A 22,314-nucleotide genomic window follows, 5' to 3' on the forward strand; every position below is an offset into this window, starting at 1 on the left:
AAACATGTACTTTATTAAGTACATTTATAACATACTCTACAATTTGACATGTTTTATTTTTGATATTTTTGCTTAATCTTTATGATTTGCTTGTTTATTTATTCTATTTTTTCGTAAGTTGGGAATTTTCAGGGAATGAAAATTTGATGCATAATAAGACCTTAACAACTAACAAACAACTTTTAAATAATAAAATGGGAGTTACTTTTTTTTTCAATTGTGATTGCTGTGACATTTTCAAGCCTAAATTTTGGCTTTGAATTTGAAGTAAATTCTCCAATATTTATAATAGGTACATATCATTGTATGAAATCGATTAGTGATATTAGCAACAGGATACGAGTATATTTGTAATTGACAAGGCCATGCAAAATTTTTACATTTTACACCTCAAAGCAACTCCAGTGCCTTGAAACTTAAAGATATAAACAATTATTACAATTAAACATAAATGAAAATCTATGGCAAGCCATGTATGAAAAGTTACATAAATTGTAGGTATTAAGTGTACCTTTTATCCCCACATATAAACAAATGTGAATTATGATTCTGATCAAAGTTAGATATTGGACAGAGATATCATGAGACATTAAGCTGTTCATAATTTACACATGACTTTATGCATGACTTAATGCAGCACCTTTAGATTTGCCCTCTTACAGAAAAAGAGACATTTTGTGATCTATTATTCTCAATCAAGGTATTAGGAAATTAATCTCCATCCCCTATAAAGAGTTGCTGAATAACCCATGTGCCCCATACTAACTAGATCCATAACTACTTCCATTACTAAGTATGTATGTCTATCTAACGACTTGACCTTGTCTTTGACCTACAGGGGAGATTCACAGCAGAATGCTTCTTGATCTAGAGTCTGTCAGTGACAGGATGCTACCTGTACCCATTATGGCAGTCGACGGTGGAGGAAAGACTGCGTACACCACCGTCAATGTCATCCTCAATGACAGGAATGATAATGTACCACGCTTTGAGATGAGGGAATACAAGGCGTTCACTAGATCCAACATGGAAATCGATGTCCCCATTTTAGTGGTAAGAATGCTGTTTTAAGGAATATCCAGGCATAGTTTATTTGGTAACGCATCCTTTATGTCGCTTTGTCACTTTATTATCTTCTCTGAATGACTATGATTCAGTATTAAAGTTTAAATCCTTTCTGAAGTCGTGGGATACACTCAATAATGGGAATATCTCTGCCCTATCAATTGAACATTCAAATATTGCAAAAGAGAGTTGACTGATTTGTCATATTCCATTGATTATTTTTTTTTTGAAAATCAGAATTGACCATTACTTCACCCACACGTTGTACTGCAGCCATAAATTTGTAAACTGGAAGCATACTCCTTTTTACCATTACGAGTAAATATATAAAGGAAGTAGATACTGATATTCAAAATGTTTTGACTCTTGAATTCTGTCTTTAAATCACTAGGTGACTGCGACAGATGTAGACTCTGGTAGCAATGCTTTGTTGACGTACTCGTTTGAGAGTGGTACTGCTCAGTCTGCATTAGATCTCTTTGAGATTGATCCTAAGACTGGAAGCATCTCGGCGTCATCATCTCTTCAAGGAGAAGGTGAGCAATTGTCTTTTTATGATCATGATATCAAAAGTGCAAGTGAGCATGCGCGCACAGTCAGGAAACACTCATGACGCTTGCCAATCAAGAGTTCACTATAATACTTGTGGAGAAGAAAATGGTTCGAAGAAGTATTTTAATTTATTACTTTCAGAATTCAAAACAATTATGCAAGATATTTATTGTCTGTTTTGATCCTTGACTCCACCTGGTTAGGCTTGCTACCCTCTAGCTGCTTGTTCTCTTACCATTAAGTCTTGTTGTGTAGGTCGTGAGCCAACTCACACCACTTTAAAATGATTGTATTGCTGGTCAAATGAATGTAGTATTTTGGTGTTTAACTTTAAAGTGTATCTTGTAATTTGCCTCACATTGTCAACAAGAGAAAGATTGGTTGGATTAAAGTTCTTGATTGGTTATTTAACCTGTTTAGTGCTGCTGTACTAGCATGAGCTGTAAGTTAAATAAATTCTAAACAACGTCCGGAAATATTATCGCAAAGATATATATATGAGAAGTGGATCATAAAAGTATATATATATCTTTAATTAATTCATTCCTTGTTTTTTATTTGCCACTATACAGAAGGATCTACCTTCCAATTCTTTGTTGGTGTGACCGATAGTGGCAATCCTCCACTGAACTGGGTGACGGCAGCAGAGATCTATGTCCTCTCTGAAGATGATGAACTGCCAGTCTTTGATGGGCTGGTCAACGAACCTGACATTGATGTCGCTGAGAATACACCCGTTGGAACGGTCCTCTCTAGCTTCCTAGCTCATAGCAATTCGTCCCTGACATATTCCTTGGTACCGGGTAATGAAGTGCACACCAACGATCCATCGCACTTCTCAATCGATGAACACGGTAACCTGACATTGGTGAGTGCCTTGGACTTTGAATCTGTCTCGTGGTACAAGCTGATCATCAAGGCCAGCACAAACACGGAGCCTTCTATATCAGCATACTTCACTGTCCTAGTGACAGTGACCGATGTCAATGACAACATGCCGGTGTTTGAAGACGTGACGTACAACATCAAGGTTCCAGAGAACACTCCGGTGGATGATGCCATATTGAAGGTTGTTGCAAGGGATGCTGACGCTGGCTCCAATGGCCAAGTCCTTTACTACCTTGATGTGGAGAACGACCTGGAAGTGTTTGAGAAGTTTGAGCTCAACGAGATGACCGGTATCTTGACCATCCAAGAGGGCCTTGACCGGGAGACAGCCATCACGTATGACATCCTTATCTTAGCCAGGGATGTCACCAACGAGGATTTCACATCCACCGCAACAGTTCACGTCACAGTGATGGATTTCAACGACTCGCCCCCGCGATTCACTCAGAAGGTCTACCCTGGTGAGGTCCTGGAGAGCGATCCCATCGGGACGGTCACAGTCTCCATCGAGGCAGTTGATGGTGACATTGGTGCCAATGCTCAAGTTGTCTACTACATCACATCGGGAGATCCTTTCAATCATTTTGCCATCGAGAGCAACTCTGGCATGATCTATGTGACCAACCCTCTGGATCGGGAGTTGAAGGATACCTATCGTCTGAATGTGACAGCCACTGATGGTCTTTTCTCTGACACTGCTCAGGTTGTGATCTCAGTACAAGACATCAATGATAACTCTCCTGTCTGTGCACAGGTAGGATTAAAACTTATATTTTTCATCAAATACCCTCTCTATTTTAATGTGTACCTCCTAACTAAAGTTTGATCATTGATGATTTTAATGCACTCTCTCAAAAAATTGTTCATGATAGAAATATCTTACAACCAGTTTCAATTTCAATCTTAGTTTCTTGCAATATTCATTGTGCTTTTGTTTGGCTTCTATTATTAGTGAAGAAATAAGTCATAGTTTTGATAATGCAGGATATTGATTGATTTGCTTTTTAAAAAATCGACGAGCATCCATGCCCAATCAGGACATTCAAAATGCAAATGCTCTTTATCAGAATTTTATTACTTTAATGATGACTAAATGTTATACAAATATTATGATATTTTAATTTTTTTTTGATGTATTTCACTTTTTGTAGACCTTGTACACTGAGAACATCCGTGAGAACCTTGCATCGGGCCATTACATCCTGCATGTAACAGCATCGGATGCAGACATTGGTAGCAACGCTGAGATAACCTTTTCTCTGGAAGGTGAAGGGTCAGAGTTATTCACCATTGAGAAAGACCAAGGTAAGAAGGAGAAATCATTTATCTTAAATTTCTGAATAACAAGGGATATGCTTGTTGTTGATTGTAACATTTGCAATCTTAGCAAGTAATTTTAGAATGATTCTGTCCAGAAAACCTTTTGAAAACAAGTTTTTGTATTGTTAACATTTACTATATTTGCTGATTTACAACAATAAATAAATGACTACCTGTTTGCTTTAGTGTTAAACTCAGCGGACTAATCAAGAAATGAATTGAACTCATAGGCCCGTATTCTGAAGTCAGGTTTAACTTAGACCACGGTCTAACTCTGTGCTAAAAATATGGGGAGCCAAAAATTAAAAAATTCTGCTTATATTGTATATTTATGATGTTTACTATTTCGTTTCTTGTTGCTTTCATAATGAAGAAAATACTCCATTTATCATTCACAGACGATTTGAGTGTCAAATTAGTTAATAAATTGGATGTGTACTGGTTATAGGGATTTGTGCCCCAACTGGCTCTCCATAGTTAAACCACAACTTTAAACCAGGGTTTAATTTAAACCTGAGTTCAGAATACGGGCCAGTGAGTTGCACCCTAACTAACACTATCCTCCCAGGTCATTCAGTATGTGCACAATGCATGCATTTTCATGCTGTGAACATGGATGTATTTGCTATTTATTATGAATTTCCCTTTTTACTTGCAACCATGAGCATGAGACTTAATGATCTTTGATCCTTTCTCTTAAATTACAGACCAAAACACTGGCACCGTCCGTACCTCTGGCGCCCTTGACTACGAGGCCCAGCAGTTTTATCGCTTCCAGGTGATCGCGAGCGATGGTGGTGGACTGTCCTGCTCATCAGATATCTCCATTGGTTTGCTAGATGTGAATGATAACCCACCTGCATTCTCGCAACTGATCTACAATGTCAGCGTGAGTGAGAACACGACTGTCAACACGCTGCTAACCAGAGTACAGGCTATCGATCCAGATAAAGGTAGGTTGAAGAAATAGATTTTTAGGTTTCCATCGCAGTGTTTGTGTCAGTGAATAGCTTGCTACTTGCATTACTTAACTTATGTTTTTAATGCAGAGTACTATTTAATGTAATTGTTTTATTGCCACTCTTTTTGTTCCTTTTGATAATTTTTTCCCCTTCCAAAAAGTGTCCATTAATTGCAGCATTTTTGTGTCTATGATGATTTTTGAACAACAGTCAGTTTTGGATGACAATTAACGGTACACCTAAAATTTAATTTCAGATGCCAACAGGAGGCATCGGTTCAGCATCAGTGATGGCAATAGCGAAGCGACCTTCTCACTGGACGATGAGTCTGGCATCTTGACCCTGATACAGCCCTTGGATCGGGAACTCCGCAGCCATTACAACCTGACCCTTGGAGTCACTGATATCCTCCAGGCAAGTCTGACCACCTCAGCACAGCTCATCGTCAACGTCCTGGATGAGAACGACAATGAGCCCCAGTTTGAGAGTGATCTCTACAATGCTTCTATCACTGAGGATGCAGAGATAGGAAGCATTGTTGTCACAGTGCTTGCTATCAGCCAGGATGTAGGACTCAACGCTGAGATCATGTACCAGATTGTCTCCGGCAATGAGCATGGGAAGTTCAAGATCGACAGCACCACAGGTGAGTTGAAGGATGTGATGATTGGAGGCTTAATCATGTTATACAAGAAGCCTTTGTTTCCTGTATTAAGAGATGAGTATTAAGAGATTTCCATAAGTCAATTGAAATTTTATCAAAGTCTTTGTTTAAAAATTATGGATTGAAGGAATAGCAAATCACGTTTGTGAAAACTGAAAATGCATTGCTTATCGTTGTTTTTTTCCACAATACTTTGGATGGTAGGACAGCATTAACTCTTAAGATTTTATCATGTGTTTTTTATCAGGTGAGATCAGCGTTGCTTTCGAGCTGGACTTTGAGATGTCCAACAAGTATTACCTGACTGTAAAAGCCACTGACATGGGCACCAACCCTCTCTCTGACACCACCACGATCAACATCTTTATCACCGATGCCAATGACAATTCCCCAGTTTTCAGTGAGGACATCTATAGCATCTCGGTCAACGAAGCAGCAAGGGTTGAAGGGGATGTCATCCAGGTAGGTGATGTGGTGTAGTGGTTAGTGTACTTGGTCTAGAATATTAGGGTCATGGTCCCAATCCCATCTCTTGTAGGTGATTGATCAAGGCATGTCTTGATAAAATCTGAAGCTCATTTCTCTAAACCAAAAGATTTATGAGGGAGTATGGAAACAAATTAGTGAAATAATGTTCGTCCAATACCAAATGGACGAGGGGTAATCAAACGTTATACCCTGGTAAAGATAGTTCATAGAAATTGCTTTGTTTTTTTGGTGAGGGTTCCTTAATTGATTTCACGATTTGTGAAAAATGGATCAACAGACCAAATGGTTAGTGTTGAACTTTTTGTAGATGAAGTGGGATTAGCTTTATGTGGGATGAGGCCAAACAGAAATTAGACAAAGTGCATATACATGTAGACCAATCTGCAATATACTGATGAAGATATGTCATTCTTTTCCTTCACCAGGTAATGGCTACAGATGCGGACAGTGGAGATAACGGCAGGGTGTCCTACTCTATTGTTCACGGTAACCTCTTCAATCAATTCACCATCAATCCTGACAATGGACTGGTCAGCCTGGCCGCAGAGCTGGACAGAGAACAGGTAAGTGGTTCTGGCCTAAAAAAACAAAATATGTATGCCCAGACAGTTTTGCAAATGCTACTCTTGTTCATTAAAAGATATTTTGTGAATGGTAATATGAGTATATGAGTATTCTACTGTGTGAAATATTATGTTGTGAGTCATTTGTAAAAATTATAAAACTTCTACTTTAGATTTTAAGATATGTTGGAGTTGGGTCTTGTAGCTGTTATGTATACACCAGCACTTTATGGCAAGATATCAGTCTACAGTCGTCAAGAATATAATTTCAATGTTATGTTTTACATTCACCTGTGATATGCCAATTGAAAAGATCACCAATTACTCACTTTGATTTTACCCCTCACAGATCTCATCGTACTCCTTGGGAGTGAGAGCCAGTGATGCCGGTGAAGAACCAAGGTACACTGATGTCACCGTCCAGATCATTGTTGATGATATCAACGACAACCCTCCTCTTCTTCCAAGACAGAACTATACCATAATACAACAGGAAGACACCGCGGTGGAGGCTGATCTGCTTCAGCTGAATGCCACAGACCTTGACACACAAGCAAATGGTCCTCCGTTCATCTTTGAGATCGTCAGAGGCAACGACAATGGAGCATTCTTCATCACTTCCACAAATATGCTGAGGAACAGGATCTGGTTCAACAGGGACATCGAGACACAGTACAACCTGACGATAAAGGTGTCTGACAGTGCTCGGTCACCACTTTACTCTCTATCCTACATCACGATCATCATCATCGATCCAATGAATATGCCGGAGGTTGTCACTCCTGTTAAGATATCCATCAATTCCTTTGAGGAGACCTTCCCTGGTGGATGGATTGGACAGATCTCTGCCTCCGACGCTGATCCCTATGATGAGCTTGTCTTTGAGCTTCAAAATGACAATGTCTTCCGCATTGGTCGAGATGATGGCCTCATCATTGCGCCACCAGATTTAGACGAAGGTTTTTACCACATCAATGCCAGTGTCAGTGACGGACAGTTCACTGTTTATGCTGAAGCGAATGTTACCGTTCAGATGCTCAACCAAGCCATGCTGAACAACAGCGTCACCATCACCTTTGCCGATGTCACGCCTGAAGAATTTCTACCAAACTCTGGCATCTTCATGTACACTGTGGCCAACCACTTTTCAGGGGCAACCCCTGAGGATGTTACCATCATCACCTTCCACCCATCGGCTGAAAACAATGACAATACCGATGTTGTCTTCTCCATCCATCGCAGCAAGAGCAGGGAGAGTTTCTTCAAACCCAAGCAGATCCAGAGACAGATGGAGTCCCTCAGTGCTGCTCTTCATGAGCGTATGAAGCATGACGTGGTATCAGCTGTCAGTGACCTGTGTACAGCAGACTCTTGCGAGGAGAGTTACATCTGCAATAACATTGTTAGGTTAGACTTCTCTGACATCTTAACATTCACAACCGATGATGAGAGTTTTGTGTCTTCCAGACTCTACAGGGACTTCACCTGCACCTGTGTTGTAGGTAAGTGGACCACTCCATAAAAAGTAACATTCTGATTGACAGAAATCAAATTGCATTGGCAACAAAATCGATAGAAAATGAGTGATCAGGTATTGTAGACATACCTGTTGAATTGTTTTGTGATAGCTTTATACAGCGTTAGTTTCAATTGAGTCCTTTTCTAAGAATTTTGTTATGAGTATCAGTTACATTGTTTGGCTGAACTTGTGCACAATATGAGTTCTTTTTATTTATTTTTTCTTGTTAGGAGATGTTTGTTGAAGGTGTTTCCAGATTGTAGGACCTGACCCCCCACTACATTTTAAAAAGTTTTCATGACTTATATATTATCATATTCTCATTGGTTACAAGAATGTCAAAGTATCTTTTAGCCCATTTGGAAAAAGTGAATTGTGTCCACCAGTCTCACAATCCAATTGAGGCATCTCCTGTAAACATCTGTCATTTTTTGTCTTCGTTTTTAGATTCCTGTGTGACGACCACCAAGAAGCCGACCACAACCAAGGCGACAACGACGACAACCCCCAAGCCTCGCACGCCGTCTGTGATCAATGATCCTTGTGCAAGCAATCCCTGCCATGCCAACATGAACTGCCGCAGGGATGGCTACAGTGGCTATGTCTGTGAATGCATGGATGATTCTTTGTCTTGCCTTCGTAAGTGTTGACAAGTTACTCTAATTCTTTGATGTCTTTTGCATTACAAGAGCTCAATACTGGATTAGAAACTAAATGTTTTGCATTTAAGTGATTACATACATGTGTGTGTGTACTACAGGTAATCTGAAACAACTATGAAAATTCTCTTAAAATCTTAAAAGATTCCTTCATGTGGTTCTTGATTATTATTCTTATCATCTATAATTTCAACTTGGTATGTGATCCAGATTGTACACTCGGCAAAAAAAGTTCTTGGACACTTAGAAAACTTAAAATATTTCATATAGATATTTGATTAAAGGCAAATTATTGTATGTCAACATGACCAGGCAATATTCCTCTTCCAGTATGACTTGACATTTTCATGTTAACAGTCATGCATGGGCGGTTTAATGCTTTAAACAATATCAATGTCAGTAAAATAAAATTGCAAGAAATGGATCAGTCAGTGCATGGCTGGTTACAGGCTTTAAACAATAGCAATGTCAGTAAAAGAAAATTGCAATAAAACGATCAGTCACTCTCTCAGTTGTGAAAGTTTATGTGGCATAAATATCCATTAAATGATAAAAGAGAAGTGAAAGTTATCCACCTTGGATGCATCACTATTCCACTGGAATTTTAAGTCGAAAGTTAGTCGATGAAAAAAATGTCAAATTTCAGTATCTTGGCATAAGCAAAAGAAAATTCAATATCTCGTTTGTCCACCCTGGCTCTGAATGAGTGCAGCACATCGACGTCGCATGCTTGTCACAAGTTTGGCGAATTTGCTCTGGGGTGATGTTGTCCCATTCTTCCAGAAGATAACGCCGGACATCTTGAAGAGTGTCTCCTGGTTGAATTCTTTGATTGACCGATTTTTCCTAGCTGATCACACAAGTGTTCAATCGGGTTCATGTCTGGTGAACAAGCGGGCCATGGATCCAAGCGCTGAACATTGTGGTCATCCAGAGATCTTTGGACAATGTTCGCTCGATGGGGACAACCCCCTGTTGAAATTGTTGAATGTATGCCTACAGGATGGCCATGATCATTAGCTTTTGAATGGTCCATTTCTTGCAATTTTCTTTTACTGACATTTCTATTGTTTAAAGCATTTAACCACCCATGCACATGCATGACTGTTAACATGAAAATGTCATGTCATACTGGAAGAGGAATATTGTCTGGTCATGTTGACATACAATAATTTGCCTTTAATCAAATATCTATATGAAATATATTAAGTTTTCTAAGTGTCCAAGAACTTTTTTTGCCGAGTGTATATTAACAGCATTAATTGTTGATATTGGCATTCTTCGATTGTTTATATAGCTCTAGCATTATCAACATCCTCAATTATTCTCCTCCCTCTTTCTTTAGCTGGACCTGACGAGGCAATGAATTTCAATGGCCAGAGCTATGTGACCTACACCGACCTCGTACTGTCTACATCGTCCACTCTGTTCTCAGCAAGTATCAACACTGATCGTCCCAATGGTGTCATCATGGACGGTGCTGGTGAATTTGACTACAGCGTTCTAGAGGTATGTTCATATTCCTTGTCAGAAAGCTAGTCAAAGAACATAAAGAGCATGTGATAATACTGTATTACCCCTGGGAAACTTTTCTGCTGTAAATTCATGTCCTGCAGTTAAAATCACAGTTTTGAATGAAATGTTAAATTGTGCCACTTCTTATATGTTTTACATGATTTCATCACTAAAGAAGTGATAGACTTTTAATCTGTCTTTTTTTACATTAAACTTTTGTATTGGATTGCATGTGCTAATGATTTAGACTTGCATACGTAACCATAAGGGGCACTACAAATGTGTAAAAAAAACCTCTTCATTTTGAGGTCTATCTTGTTTTATGTGCCTGATAGCAGTTGCTTGGTCGAGTTGGTCATGGGTATTACAGTGTATGTTGAATTTCCGCTAATGTGTGTGTGGAGTTTAGATCAATACAAATTATATTGATATCTTTTTATCATGTCTGTTTGATTCTTTCTTTCCTTATGTAGATTGAGAATGGATACCTGACGTATCGTTTGAACTGTGGTACAGGAGAAGCAAAGATTCGCATCACTCAGAAGAAGGTCAATGACTTTGGCTGGCACAAGATCTCAATCAACCGGGAGAAAAACCATGCTGTGCTAACCCTCGATGGTCAGTACACAGCGGAAGGCACAGCACCTGGTGAAAACCAAGACCTGAACATTGACACCATCAGCATCGGCTCCACTCCACCTGCCAAGGGTAGGGCTCGCCGTTCCGCAGATGTTGGCTTTACTGGATGCATGGGTGGGCTGAGTCTTGACAATTCCCCGTTACCCCTCCTGGGTGATTCCGTCCAACCGCACAACATTGGCAAGTGCCAGCGTAGGTGGCCTATGGACTGTAGCCCAAATCCTTGTGAGAACGACGGGAACTGTCTGGACTATGGGTACAGTATCACCTGTGATTGCCTTCATAACTGGTCCGGAGAGAGATGTGAGATCAAGAATTGCCAAGATGATGTCGACTGTGAAGAGTATCCAACAATCACCAGTGGGTTCCCCTTGCACCTTATCATCATTATCATTAGTGTCCTGGTTGCTATAATCATCATCGTCTTCATCCTTGCTGCCTGCCGTTATCATCGCAATAAGAGGAGACGATCACGTTACCCGCCTCGTGACGGAATGGGCCGGAGTTATGATGATGATTACAAGCGGGACAGTAAGCTGTCGGATTCGGATTACCCACTGAATTTGCCGCTCAACCCGATCGCCACCCCACCAAGTCCAACGCCTCCTCCGCTACCTACACGCCCAGCATCGTACACCCGTAGCAACCATAATTCATTGAACAATCTGGATCGTGACCGTCATGATGACATACCTTACCATGGACAGCCAATCAGTATGCCGCCCTCTCTAGCTCCTGTTCCATCAAACTCTGCTTCGGACAGTGACTCCATTGCCAAACCGACATGGGAGTTTGATACTCCAAGTACGCACAATAGTTTTATCGATGGTGAGTTCAAGATGACATCTCCTTTTGTGAATAGTTTTGGGAAAAAAAATCGTGAATGTAGGCGCCTAAGATGTTAATGTCTCTTTTTCACTCCTGTGATATCAGATTGTTGTAATATTGGCACATTTTCAACTTTTTTACATCGCCAAAGTTAATTGCATCCTTTATTTTCTGATTCATGGTAGAAAGTTTTTCTTTGGTTCCTCTGGTCAAATTTTATGTAAAAATGGGGAAAGTAACATTAAATTTAGAACTCGTAATCACTGGTCTTGTAGTTGTAATTGGTAAGACTGAAGCCAAGTTGTCTTCCCAATTAAAATCAATTTCTGCTGTTTTCCTTTCCTTTCAGGGCGTGACAGCAATAAGGGTCTTAGCCCCCACCCCATGCAGCATTCTCAACCTAGCATACTACCACCTGTTAGGCGTGGCCTGAATACGCCCATGAACATCCGTCATCCACCGGTGGAGAGCCCCCCTGCCTACCGGGCCGTCAATCCCAACCAGGCTGATATGGTCTCTATGAGCTCCGTTAATACAGAGAATGAAGATGACGGCCTTAGAGGTATGATTCACCCTTTCTTTTGCAACAGAAAAGATGAAAAAATGTAATGATTTGGCAATTTGGGAGTTGGAGTGTGGTATTTCTTTAACTGTCAAAGCACCCTTTTGTCTACATATTTGGTGGAGCACTTAACTCTATAACTAAGTCATCTTTTGAAGGAGCACAGTCATGTTTCCCCAAAATGAGCAGACTGTTGAATTGTATAAAAAAATGCATACTGAAAATTGAGATCAATGATGTTATTTTAAGATATATATACTCGGGTATAATAAATATAAGATATTCTCATTCTGATTAAATGTAATAGGTTATCATATAAGATATTCTGAAATAAACATTTTCATTAGTGTCTTAAACGAGGATTATAGAATCTTTGATAATTTAGCTATTTAACATACAATGGACAATCAATTTAATCTAAAGATCAGTTACAAACCAATTTATCTTAAATTAACCAAATATGCTATTTCTATACTCAATTTTTTTTATTGAAGCATGTATGTCATGCAGTTGCACCATTATCAAGAAAAAATTATTATTGGGTCCTTGTGGATAATTATATAAATAGATTTATTTTAAAGTATAATATTCAATCACCATATAGTTATCACTCATCACGATTGCTGAAATTGAATTGATTTTTTTTTTCATCTGTAGATTTGGTGTTGGGGAGCATATTATTGCATGTTCTGTGTGTAAATTTTCATTTAATGAAGCACATTACAATACAGTATTACTCCAATGCATATATTATATATACATATATTGAAAAAATACCTAATGTTTGAGGATCATAATCTGCTTTCGAATTATATTCTAACCCACAATCATATTTTGCATGGATTCATACATATCCATATCCATGTGTTCCATTACATAGTGATACCAAACTTTTGATCCTTTTAACCACCCTCCATTCCTGCACCATATTCTCTGAATGTTCACACCTAAATACTAATGACATCTTTCATCTTTTTTTCTTCTCATCTAACATTTTTTTTTCTATCTCCTATTGCTCGCATGACGGAATGGTCTGAATGAACATACAAATAAATATGAAATCATACTGGTAATTATTATGTGTACTGTTTGGAATGTGTAGGAGGGTTAAAATCAAGCAATAAACCCAAGGGATCCGCCTTGGTGAAGCCAGGTAAGACGAAGGTGATCAAAGATGACAAGAACCCTGATAAGGTCACCGAGAAGGACATAAGCACAGACAATGACACTGATGGATCGGAGGATGTTCACAATACAAGCAACGAGGGCGAGATCATCGGACTCAATGACCTGGAGCAGATGGCTGCTCTGGCGTCAAAGCGAAACTCCACCTTCTCCATGGAGGATGAGAACTCGTCGAAGCGTAACTCGCAGCATTCGGAGGGAGGCGAGCCTGAGCCCGTAGTCACGACCAGCGTCAAGTGCGTGCGCTTCAACATGGAACCGGAGATAAACCAGTTTGAAGTTCTAAGCTCGCAGTCTGAAGCACCTACAGATTCGGAAAGTGAGCGTCCGTATGTGGAACGTGATCAGTCGCTGCGACGAAGCGGTGGACCCATGGAGGTTGAGCAGCAGCCGGTTGATATGAACACTAATGTAGATCCTACGGAGTTTGGCGTGGATGGACCTGTCCTTGTTGTCGCTGATGTAAGCTGCCAGACGGACGATGAACTTGACGATGACGATGAAGCTGGGGAGAATGATCCTTTCCTACCAGCAGGAAGCCCTCTGGAGACCACCACAGAGTTTCACGACACCCATCAGACAGTTTACATCCATAGATCACCTCAGAGTTCTCCAGAAGAAGAGAGAGGAGGCAATCATTCTATCAATACTCAAACGCATCCGCAACCACATAGTGAGGAAGCATGCCATATCAATAGACCCTTGTCCATATAAATATATTCCTTCAGTATTTTTTGTGTATTGTCTTGCACATAGTGTATTCGTAGAGAATGTCAGTGCATTTTTTTTTTGTTCCTGAATTTACTTATGTGTACTGTCAACACTATTCTTTATTTTATCACTACTCTATAGTCAAGTATGTTGGTCTTTTTCATTTATTTTATTTTACACATTTCATTTCTAGTAAAAGAAAACAATGCAATAAGATGGAAGTGCAATTGGTATTAGACAAAATATCCTTTGTATTTATATATATATAATAGCCAGACATGGAGAAGGGTACAAGACAAGAACATTAAAAAAAATGATCTTGCTATAAATGAAACATAACAGCCCTATTTGCGATGAAATTTCACTCACTGCACCATTGTCAGTTTTATGTTTACATTTGCATCTTTCAGTGATTGTTCACAAACCTTAGTATATTTTTAATGAAGGAATTATACTGTAGTGCACTTCATATACATGTCACACACACAGCCACTCAGTTATGATAATTATGTTTTGCTTAAGATTTTTTTCAATATCTAGAGTTATTTTTGTAGAAATAGAAACAATTTTATTGTAATTAGAAGAAAATAAATCTTGTTTTCTCTTCCTCTTCCGATTGCATGCTATTGTCTCCTGTGTTTAAAGTGGGGAAAATCTTGAATAATTTTTCTGCATTTTTAGATTTAAACAATTCAGTACATTACTAATTTGATTCAGTTGATAAACAACATGACAACATCCAGTCAGTGGAAAAATATTTGAGACATCATATAAGGTCAAAGTAAACTACATACTCTATATTTGAGTTCTTAAATGATAATTTTTATCAAACTGTAGTCAGTCAAGTTAGTCCAAACTGAATGTATTGTTAACACCCCCAATACAAGAGTTCTTATAGCTATCACCCTGTTTTCTTTTCATTTCCGTTTCCATCAAAACAAATCCCTGTTAGAAAAAATACACCCCTCCCTTATTATCCCTTTTAGAAATAAGTTGATATCATATTATATAACCTATTTCCTCTGAATAGTTCATGTATTTGCAAGTTTACCAAAATCATATAAAGTAGAAGTATTGACTTACATGTAAGTGTCATAAATGCATTATTTTATCACAACTGTAAGGGCTTATGTATTTAACAAAATATTATTCAGTCATAAAGATAATAGATATATATTTCAGAACATGTGAGCTTATGTGTAAACATCATCTATTTCAAAAGCCCCTTTTCCTTTCATCAGTTTTCTTTTCCCCTTTCAAGTGTGAACCTAACATACCAACATGTAACATCTTGTAATTTTATCAAATCGTACATCTACCTCTTGTCTTAACCCAGTTCAACACATTAATAGTTAACTTCTGTGTCGATGAAATTGTTTGGTACATTACCCCTTGTTTAAACTTCAACACACATTAATGGTTATTTCTGTGTCAAGGGTGTGTTCAGATGAAGTCATTTGGTACATTATCCCATGTCTAAACTCGCCTCAACATACATTAATGATTATCTCTGTGTCAAGGGTATGTTCAGTTGAAGTCATTTGGTGCAGGTCATTAATGAATAGAATTAATATTTTGAGTTAAGTTACTGCTTTGGCCTCATTCAGCAAAAATTGACAATATGTTTTGGTTAGGCCCAATAACACCCAAGAAATCGAAAAAAAAATACATTTTCATCAGAAGAAGAAATAAAAGTTCGACATCTATATTGCATCAGTATCTTGTTCAATGCTTAAAGAAAATTGAACAAAAATAATCACCAAGTCCCTAAATTGGCAACACGGCTGAAACTTGAAAATTAATGGTTTTCAATGTTTATAGGCAATATTTTACCCTTCAAAAGATATTCTTTCTCAATGTATATTCTTTTCTGATGGATAAAACTATTAAGGGAACAATTTAGCAATGCAAGAAAATACCTAGGTTGCCAATTTTATGAGTAAATATGATTAGATAAATTTTCAAATAATTCATCACCCAAATGAGTTATGTTGAATAATATCCATTCCCAATTTTGTAAGATGTCTATTCAAATTTATTTATTTATTATTAACTCTAAGTTCATATTCATATTCCACAAACCTAATTAAGACAAGCTAATATCCTTGAGAGTTATAAGATTATCACAATCATGTATTCTTGCCTACATGTATAGTAGACTGAACTACATTCATCTGAACATAACGTCATCATACTCTAGAAAAACATGGTACTTCATGTGTGATAAATGTGATATATTTATCTTTTGTAGTCTGCATGGGTTATTATTATTTTTGTCATGACTATATTCTCATTTACTACCTGAATGGTCATTTGTAATAGTGTTTGAAATCTACATATATCATGTAACAACTTGTGAACAGTTAAATGTCTGTAAAATTGCATGAATCAAGTATTTATATTGTATCTATGATGTATATATTTTCATATTTCACATGATTCATTCATAACAATGTATATGTTTGTTTGGTATATAATTTCATATCCTGATATACTTAAATGGTTGACATCTGTGCAGAATTGACACTTTGGTGATAAAGAAGAATTGAAAAAAAAGTAAATTGATTAGTTTACATTATACAAGAAAATGAATAATTGATTGGTGGGAAATGAAGAATTTGTACCACTTTATTATTTGTTGTCAAATAAAAACAACAACACTTCTACTCTCCCAATTCAACATTCAAATCACTTGGCATTCATGATCCAATTAATCAGTATAGAAACTAAATAATTAAATTAAAGATCCTTCAAGGTTTTTCAAGTTTTATTTTGCCAAGGAGGAAGGCTTGGTAAATTGTATTTTCCATGAACAAATTCACTATTACCTTAAAGTGTGAATTCTGTATTCTGTGTCTGCATGATTATGAATTTTCTCATATTGCCATTTATCTTCATTGAAGAAACGTCAATTAAGACTTTGATATATTTTCAGTTATCTATTATAAGTGTTTGTTCTTGTGTCTAATGTTGTAGTTATTTAAAATGTTTTTTTGTTGTTCTATTTTTCCTTATGCAATCCCACTTGGGTTATCAATCAATTATGAAGTTGGCAAGTAGAAATGAAAATATATTCTCTTTGATATGAAGGAGGGGGGGGGGTGAAAATGTTAGAATTGTTTTATACTTATCATATTGTATGACATGCTTGTCCATTTCTGAACTCCAATTTACTTCTGATCAGCATAGGATTATTGCTGATGCTATCATTTGGACATGTTCATTTTCTACTTTTGTAGAAGTCTTGTGTTCATACTTTGTAGTAAAAGGGAACTAGCCTTAATATTAATCTGGTATTAATCAAAGCAGAAATATAAAGGAACTGGTAAAAAGTTTTGTGGTATATGACATTAAACAGACCAAAGAGGATATCAGAAAAAAATGTAAACTATTTTGACATATCTTGTCCACATTCCTTGTGATCGATTTGAACTAAAATCATGAACTTTTTCCTATATTTCCTCGTTTACAGACTACAATCTTAAATGCACTCTAGTTAATTTATTTCTTTGCAAGTCCTGTATGGAACGGTAATATATAGAGAAAGCTGATAGAGCTACATGTATATTCAATTTTCAGTACCGGTAACAACAACTTTTGAAATTTATAAACTTTTCTACTTTTTGATGAATGTTACTGTAACTTTTGGGAACATGTTTCTCCTGTTTTTTCTGCTTTGTTAATGCCAGTCAACCAAACTACTATTGGACTCCCCCTTGTATAGTTTTATCTTATTCATACATTTACTTCTATATTGTTCAAGGTATATTATTCACAGTGCTTGTTTCTGCTTTATAGAATTGTTTTGAATGCAATGCATCATGGGATATTTCAAGATGGCTGTCCTGCCTTGCATTCTGTTTTATAGCTGCTTAATATCTTCAACGTCATGCCTTCAAATAACGGGCTCTAGTTAGGACCCACTTTGGAGCAACTTTGCTGCTCTTGTTGGCAACAAATTGCATTTCACTCAATTTCAGATCGCACTGTTGTTGAATATTTATATTCTGCATGCATAAAGGCTGATGATAATGTGCCATCGTGTTCTGAGCTCTTACATGCTCTCTTTCCCCCTCTCGGATATCCCAAGATGCACGGCATGAATCAAATAAACTATCGGGTGTTGAAAAGCGCCCCCTCTGTCTATTCGCTATGCCTTGACCTTTAATCTCCATGTTATTTCATCTTTTGCGTATTGTATTTATATCCTACAGCCCATGGTCCGCAGCGGGGAAAGAAAGGTATTTTGGATTCTTATTTGAGCCGCTTTGTATGAAACTCTTTAATATACAGTATGATAACGAGTTACACACATACACCAACATATCACCAGTTTAATACTTGCATACATCAGCATTGGTTTAATTATCAGGGTTTGTTTACAGTGCGCCCACTACAGTAAAATAAAAAATAAAATAAAAAATTAAGAAAGAAAGCTTAGTATGGTGGAGAATGCCATCAAGTACTCTGCTAGATATTTTCAGTTGGATATGTTTGCTTCAATAGAAAACAAAATTTACAAAAATGGAAAGTCTGTAGTATTAAATGAAAGTATATATATGCTAGTATAGTTATTCAGTCAAGTCTAGTTAAACTTACATTCACTCGCAGGTACCATGTATAGTATTCTATTTTTATTGTTTCAAACAGCAAATATAAACACTTTGGTAGATTCTTTGCAAGCTTTTGGTGGGGATGCCTTCACAGATGCCATCTAGTTTCAGACATTTCACAGGGAGTAGGCTACTTGGTGCATGCAGGCATGATGGCAACTTCTGCAAAGCTATGATTTTAGATTTTTTCCCCTCTCTTATGAGATGCAGCTAATATCATGGTTGTACTGGAAGTTGAATATGATTTGAGAAGGGATTATCCAGTAAAAAGTGACCCCGCCACCCCCCCCCCCCAAAAAAAAAATAATGTAAGAAAATGCACAAAACCCTAAATCATCTTTTTGAATGCATTTTGACTTATTATTTTGCTGCAGAAAGTAAATCAGCTTTAACTTAAGTTCACATTCCATCCATTGGATCTTCTCTTTCTCATTCCAAAGTGTCACTGATTTGAAATTAACAAAATTGAGATTATTTTTTTTTAAGTCGGATCTGCTTGAATCAGTGGTACTAGATTAGATTTTTTTTTTATAGAATCTTTCATTATTTTCTATTTCAATCCTGGTGAATGAAGCAAGTCTAAAGCATGCTAATAAATATGGGCAGAATTTTATGAATATGAAATTCTTTTATCATCACTTCTGAATGCAAAAATAAAATCAAACTATTGATAGTTTAGAGCTTTAGTTTTTTTTTCCAATTTAGAGAGAAAGACAAGATTTGCTTTAAATTTGTGTATTGAAAATGATTGTACTATTTTATTTTGCACTGTAAATGAACATCTGGACATGTACATTTCACACACATGCATATTTCACAGTGTGAATTCCCGAGTACACAGTCTCAATATAGGAATGACACAGACCCTTCCCATGTCACCTATTATTTCTTTTATCATCAAACTTTTTATTTCTTTTCTTCCCATCTTCAATGTCTCTTGTCCCATGTATTTCTCATATTGGGTTGTTTTTTTTCTTGGAATAAAATTCCCCAGCATTTTATATTTTGGTCTTTATGGTCTCTCATAAGATAACCCACCCCTACTTTTCATGTTTAAATTGTATATACCTTTCATGTTTTAACCTACTGTCTTGGGGCATATTTTTCTTGACCCTACTAATCATCTGTAATAAGTTTTTGTTCTTTTTATTTTCTGACCCAATTACATCATATCTATTATATGTCTCCCCCACTCCCCACACACACTCTCTCTCCGGCATTGTCTTACTATCAATCACCACAATTTTCTATTCCTTGTCCATTTCAAGTAGTGTTCTTCTGCTTGAATATCTTACACATTATGACAATTTGTAGACTATTGTCTTTTCAGGAACCCTATACTCAGACTGTCTCCTTATATTCAATTTATTGCTCACATTCACACTACACGAATAGATAGAACCCATCAATACCTACATGGTTTATCCTTCCTAGTAGAATAACATATCATTTTCAGAAAACACTATATATACAGTACACTTGTATGTACAGTTTTTTTCCTCTGTATCACAATATACGGCCCTTATTTTAAGCTGCTAGCAATTTAATTTTTTTCAGGCTGATTTATTTTTATTACTGTATGACTTTGAGTTTTACTAAATGTATGGAGCTGTAATGTATTGCATGCAATTAAAGAATGTATGAGATTGCAAACACATTTTCTTGAAGAATAGATATGATTTCTGTTGTTAACTGACCATTAACATGATGCCATTCTAACAATCGAGCATGAGATCTGATATTAATTTGCTTACAATCATCCAGCTTGTGCCTGTGGTATCTCTCGATTTCTCCATGACGATGCAATGTTTATTTTTTTCATTCCATCTGACTTGTTTTTATTTTCCATCTCTCTTTTGCATTGCATTGCACAAAGATTGATGAAGTTAATTAGACTTCGTCACAGGTTAGATGCAACAATTTACATTTGGTATGGTTGATATGTTCTATACCATTAGATTGTGCATCTTGCGTGGTATATATATATTTATTGTACATGTACATATGTATGTATACATGTATATATTGAATGTTTAAAAAATGATTAAAAAATGTTTCTTTTCTTTTAATTCATACTTGTATGGATTGTAATGAAAACTTACATGTATTTCTACATATGTTTTACTTTTAGAATGATCAAATGATATAATAAGTTCTGAACTTTTGAATTTTTTATTACCAAAATGCAAAAAAAAAAAATCCTCTGATTCAACAACTGTACAACATATTTTTATTTAATGATATCAAGAAGAAAATTGGGTGATATGGTTATTCGATGCCATGTTTCACATTTTGTCAATGTTGATATTTTTACCCCAAAACATTTGGGAAAAAAAAAAACATATTTGAAGAAAAATTTCAGTATTTTGCAACTGGGAGTCCTGGGCCTGCTGACACCATTATTCTTGTCTCGTGAATTAATCATAACTTACATGCATGATGATGAATGTTCATAATATTGCATGGTTTTATTGATATATGAAATGAAGTATGATCGATTGATATATTCTGTATGTTCTAGATCTTGTGGTTATGAAACTTTTCAATGGTTATTCTCTTTCAACTCTTATTATTAATAACACATATTTTGTGTGATATAGAAGAGTGTTGTTCATTTTAAAGGGGATGCAAGAATGACAACTAAGCTCAAGAAAATGACCCCCATTTCAGATCTTAGCACTACCAAATTAGAAATCCAAACTTCCAAGCACATGATCCTTTCCTTACATATCCCCCCCCCACCCCGGCATATTTACTAACTTCAATTCAAATTTATGAATTCATATTTTGAAACGTGTCATTCATTTATTTTTAAAATGATTATTTGTGGGTATGATATGCAATTTCGATACTGATTTTTCATTTTAATTCTTTGAAAAAATGTTGCAGGGAATTTTGTTGTTGTATCTGACTTAGTCAGTTTCTTGAACTGTGAAATAATCTATAGGTACAGATGCCTTTAAATACAGGACACTGGCATATTGCTTTCATTAATGCAACAGCACTCCTAAGCACAAGGGGGCAGTATACTATTAATAAAACAATGGTGATGGGGCAATTTAAAAGTGGTCATTTTAGTTAATAATATTAAACTCTGATAATTTCGGAAGAATTCAAATTAAACTATTACATAATGCCCTGGATTCATTTTCATATCGGCGCCTCCTAGTTGTAAAGACTTCCTAACCCCAGCCAATCCGAATTGAAATTTGAACACATGCCTGATTTGTGTCTTGGGTATTGTAGTAATCTTTGTGTTGGGGTGGTTTAATGTCAGTGCAATATTTGTCAATGCACTAATGCTACTCAGTTATTGAGTTAGAGATGCAATAGATCCTAGAAATTTTGTATAATTTAGCTTTATCTGTGACCGTTAGTAGTATCTGTATACCCATTTTGAGTTTTAAACTCCTAAGATTTGTGAGTTTTCAATGTCTAATTGTATTGTACTTTAGGATGTATTATTGTTTTATTTGAAATTTCTACAGGATATTCCATAGATAGAATTTACCACCTGATGTTATTTTTATCATTTATTGAAAAAGGAACATAGGAGGATAGCATTAAATACTTGCTTAAT

General features: G+C 36.6%; 1 protein-coding gene across 2 annotated transcripts in view; it reads left to right on the plus strand.

The window, feature by feature from the left end:
• The window catches only part of LOC129261115 (protocadherin Fat 1-like), a 42,245-nt gene that overhangs the window by 13,507 nt on the left and 6,424 nt on the right, over positions 1–22,314 (plus strand). Inside the window, exons 11-25 of one of the 2 annotated variants that reach the window (XM_064099217.1) lie at positions 839–1,053; positions 1,457–1,601; positions 2,190–3,259; positions 3,657–3,810; positions 4,533–4,778; positions 5,044–5,433; positions 5,699–5,913; positions 6,366–6,503; positions 6,853–8,005; positions 8,470–8,661; positions 10,027–10,190; positions 10,670–11,663; positions 12,013–12,225; positions 13,328–14,083; positions 18,336–18,362. In XM_064099217.1, coding sequence (XP_063955287.1) covers positions 839–1,053; positions 1,457–1,601; positions 2,190–3,259; positions 3,657–3,810; positions 4,533–4,778; positions 5,044–5,433; positions 5,699–5,913; positions 6,366–6,503; positions 6,853–8,005; positions 8,470–8,661; positions 10,027–10,190; positions 10,670–11,663; positions 12,013–12,225; positions 13,328–14,083; positions 18,336–18,362 — 6,072 coding nt within the window. The remainder of the gene's footprint in view (positions 1–838; positions 1,054–1,456; positions 1,602–2,189; positions 3,260–3,656; positions 3,811–4,532; positions 4,779–5,043; positions 5,434–5,698; positions 5,914–6,365; positions 6,504–6,852; positions 8,006–8,469; positions 8,662–10,026; positions 10,191–10,669; positions 11,664–12,012; positions 12,226–13,327; positions 14,084–18,335; positions 18,363–22,314) is intronic. The other variant, XM_064099218.1, reaches the window with a different exon arrangement.

This window comes from Lytechinus pictus, chromosome 5 (genome assembly GCF_037042905.1).
Source record: "Lytechinus pictus isolate F3 Inbred chromosome 5, Lp3.0, whole genome shotgun sequence".
In the NCBI taxonomy this organism is placed as follows: Eukaryota; Metazoa; Echinodermata; class Echinoidea; order Temnopleuroida; family Toxopneustidae; genus Lytechinus; species Lytechinus pictus.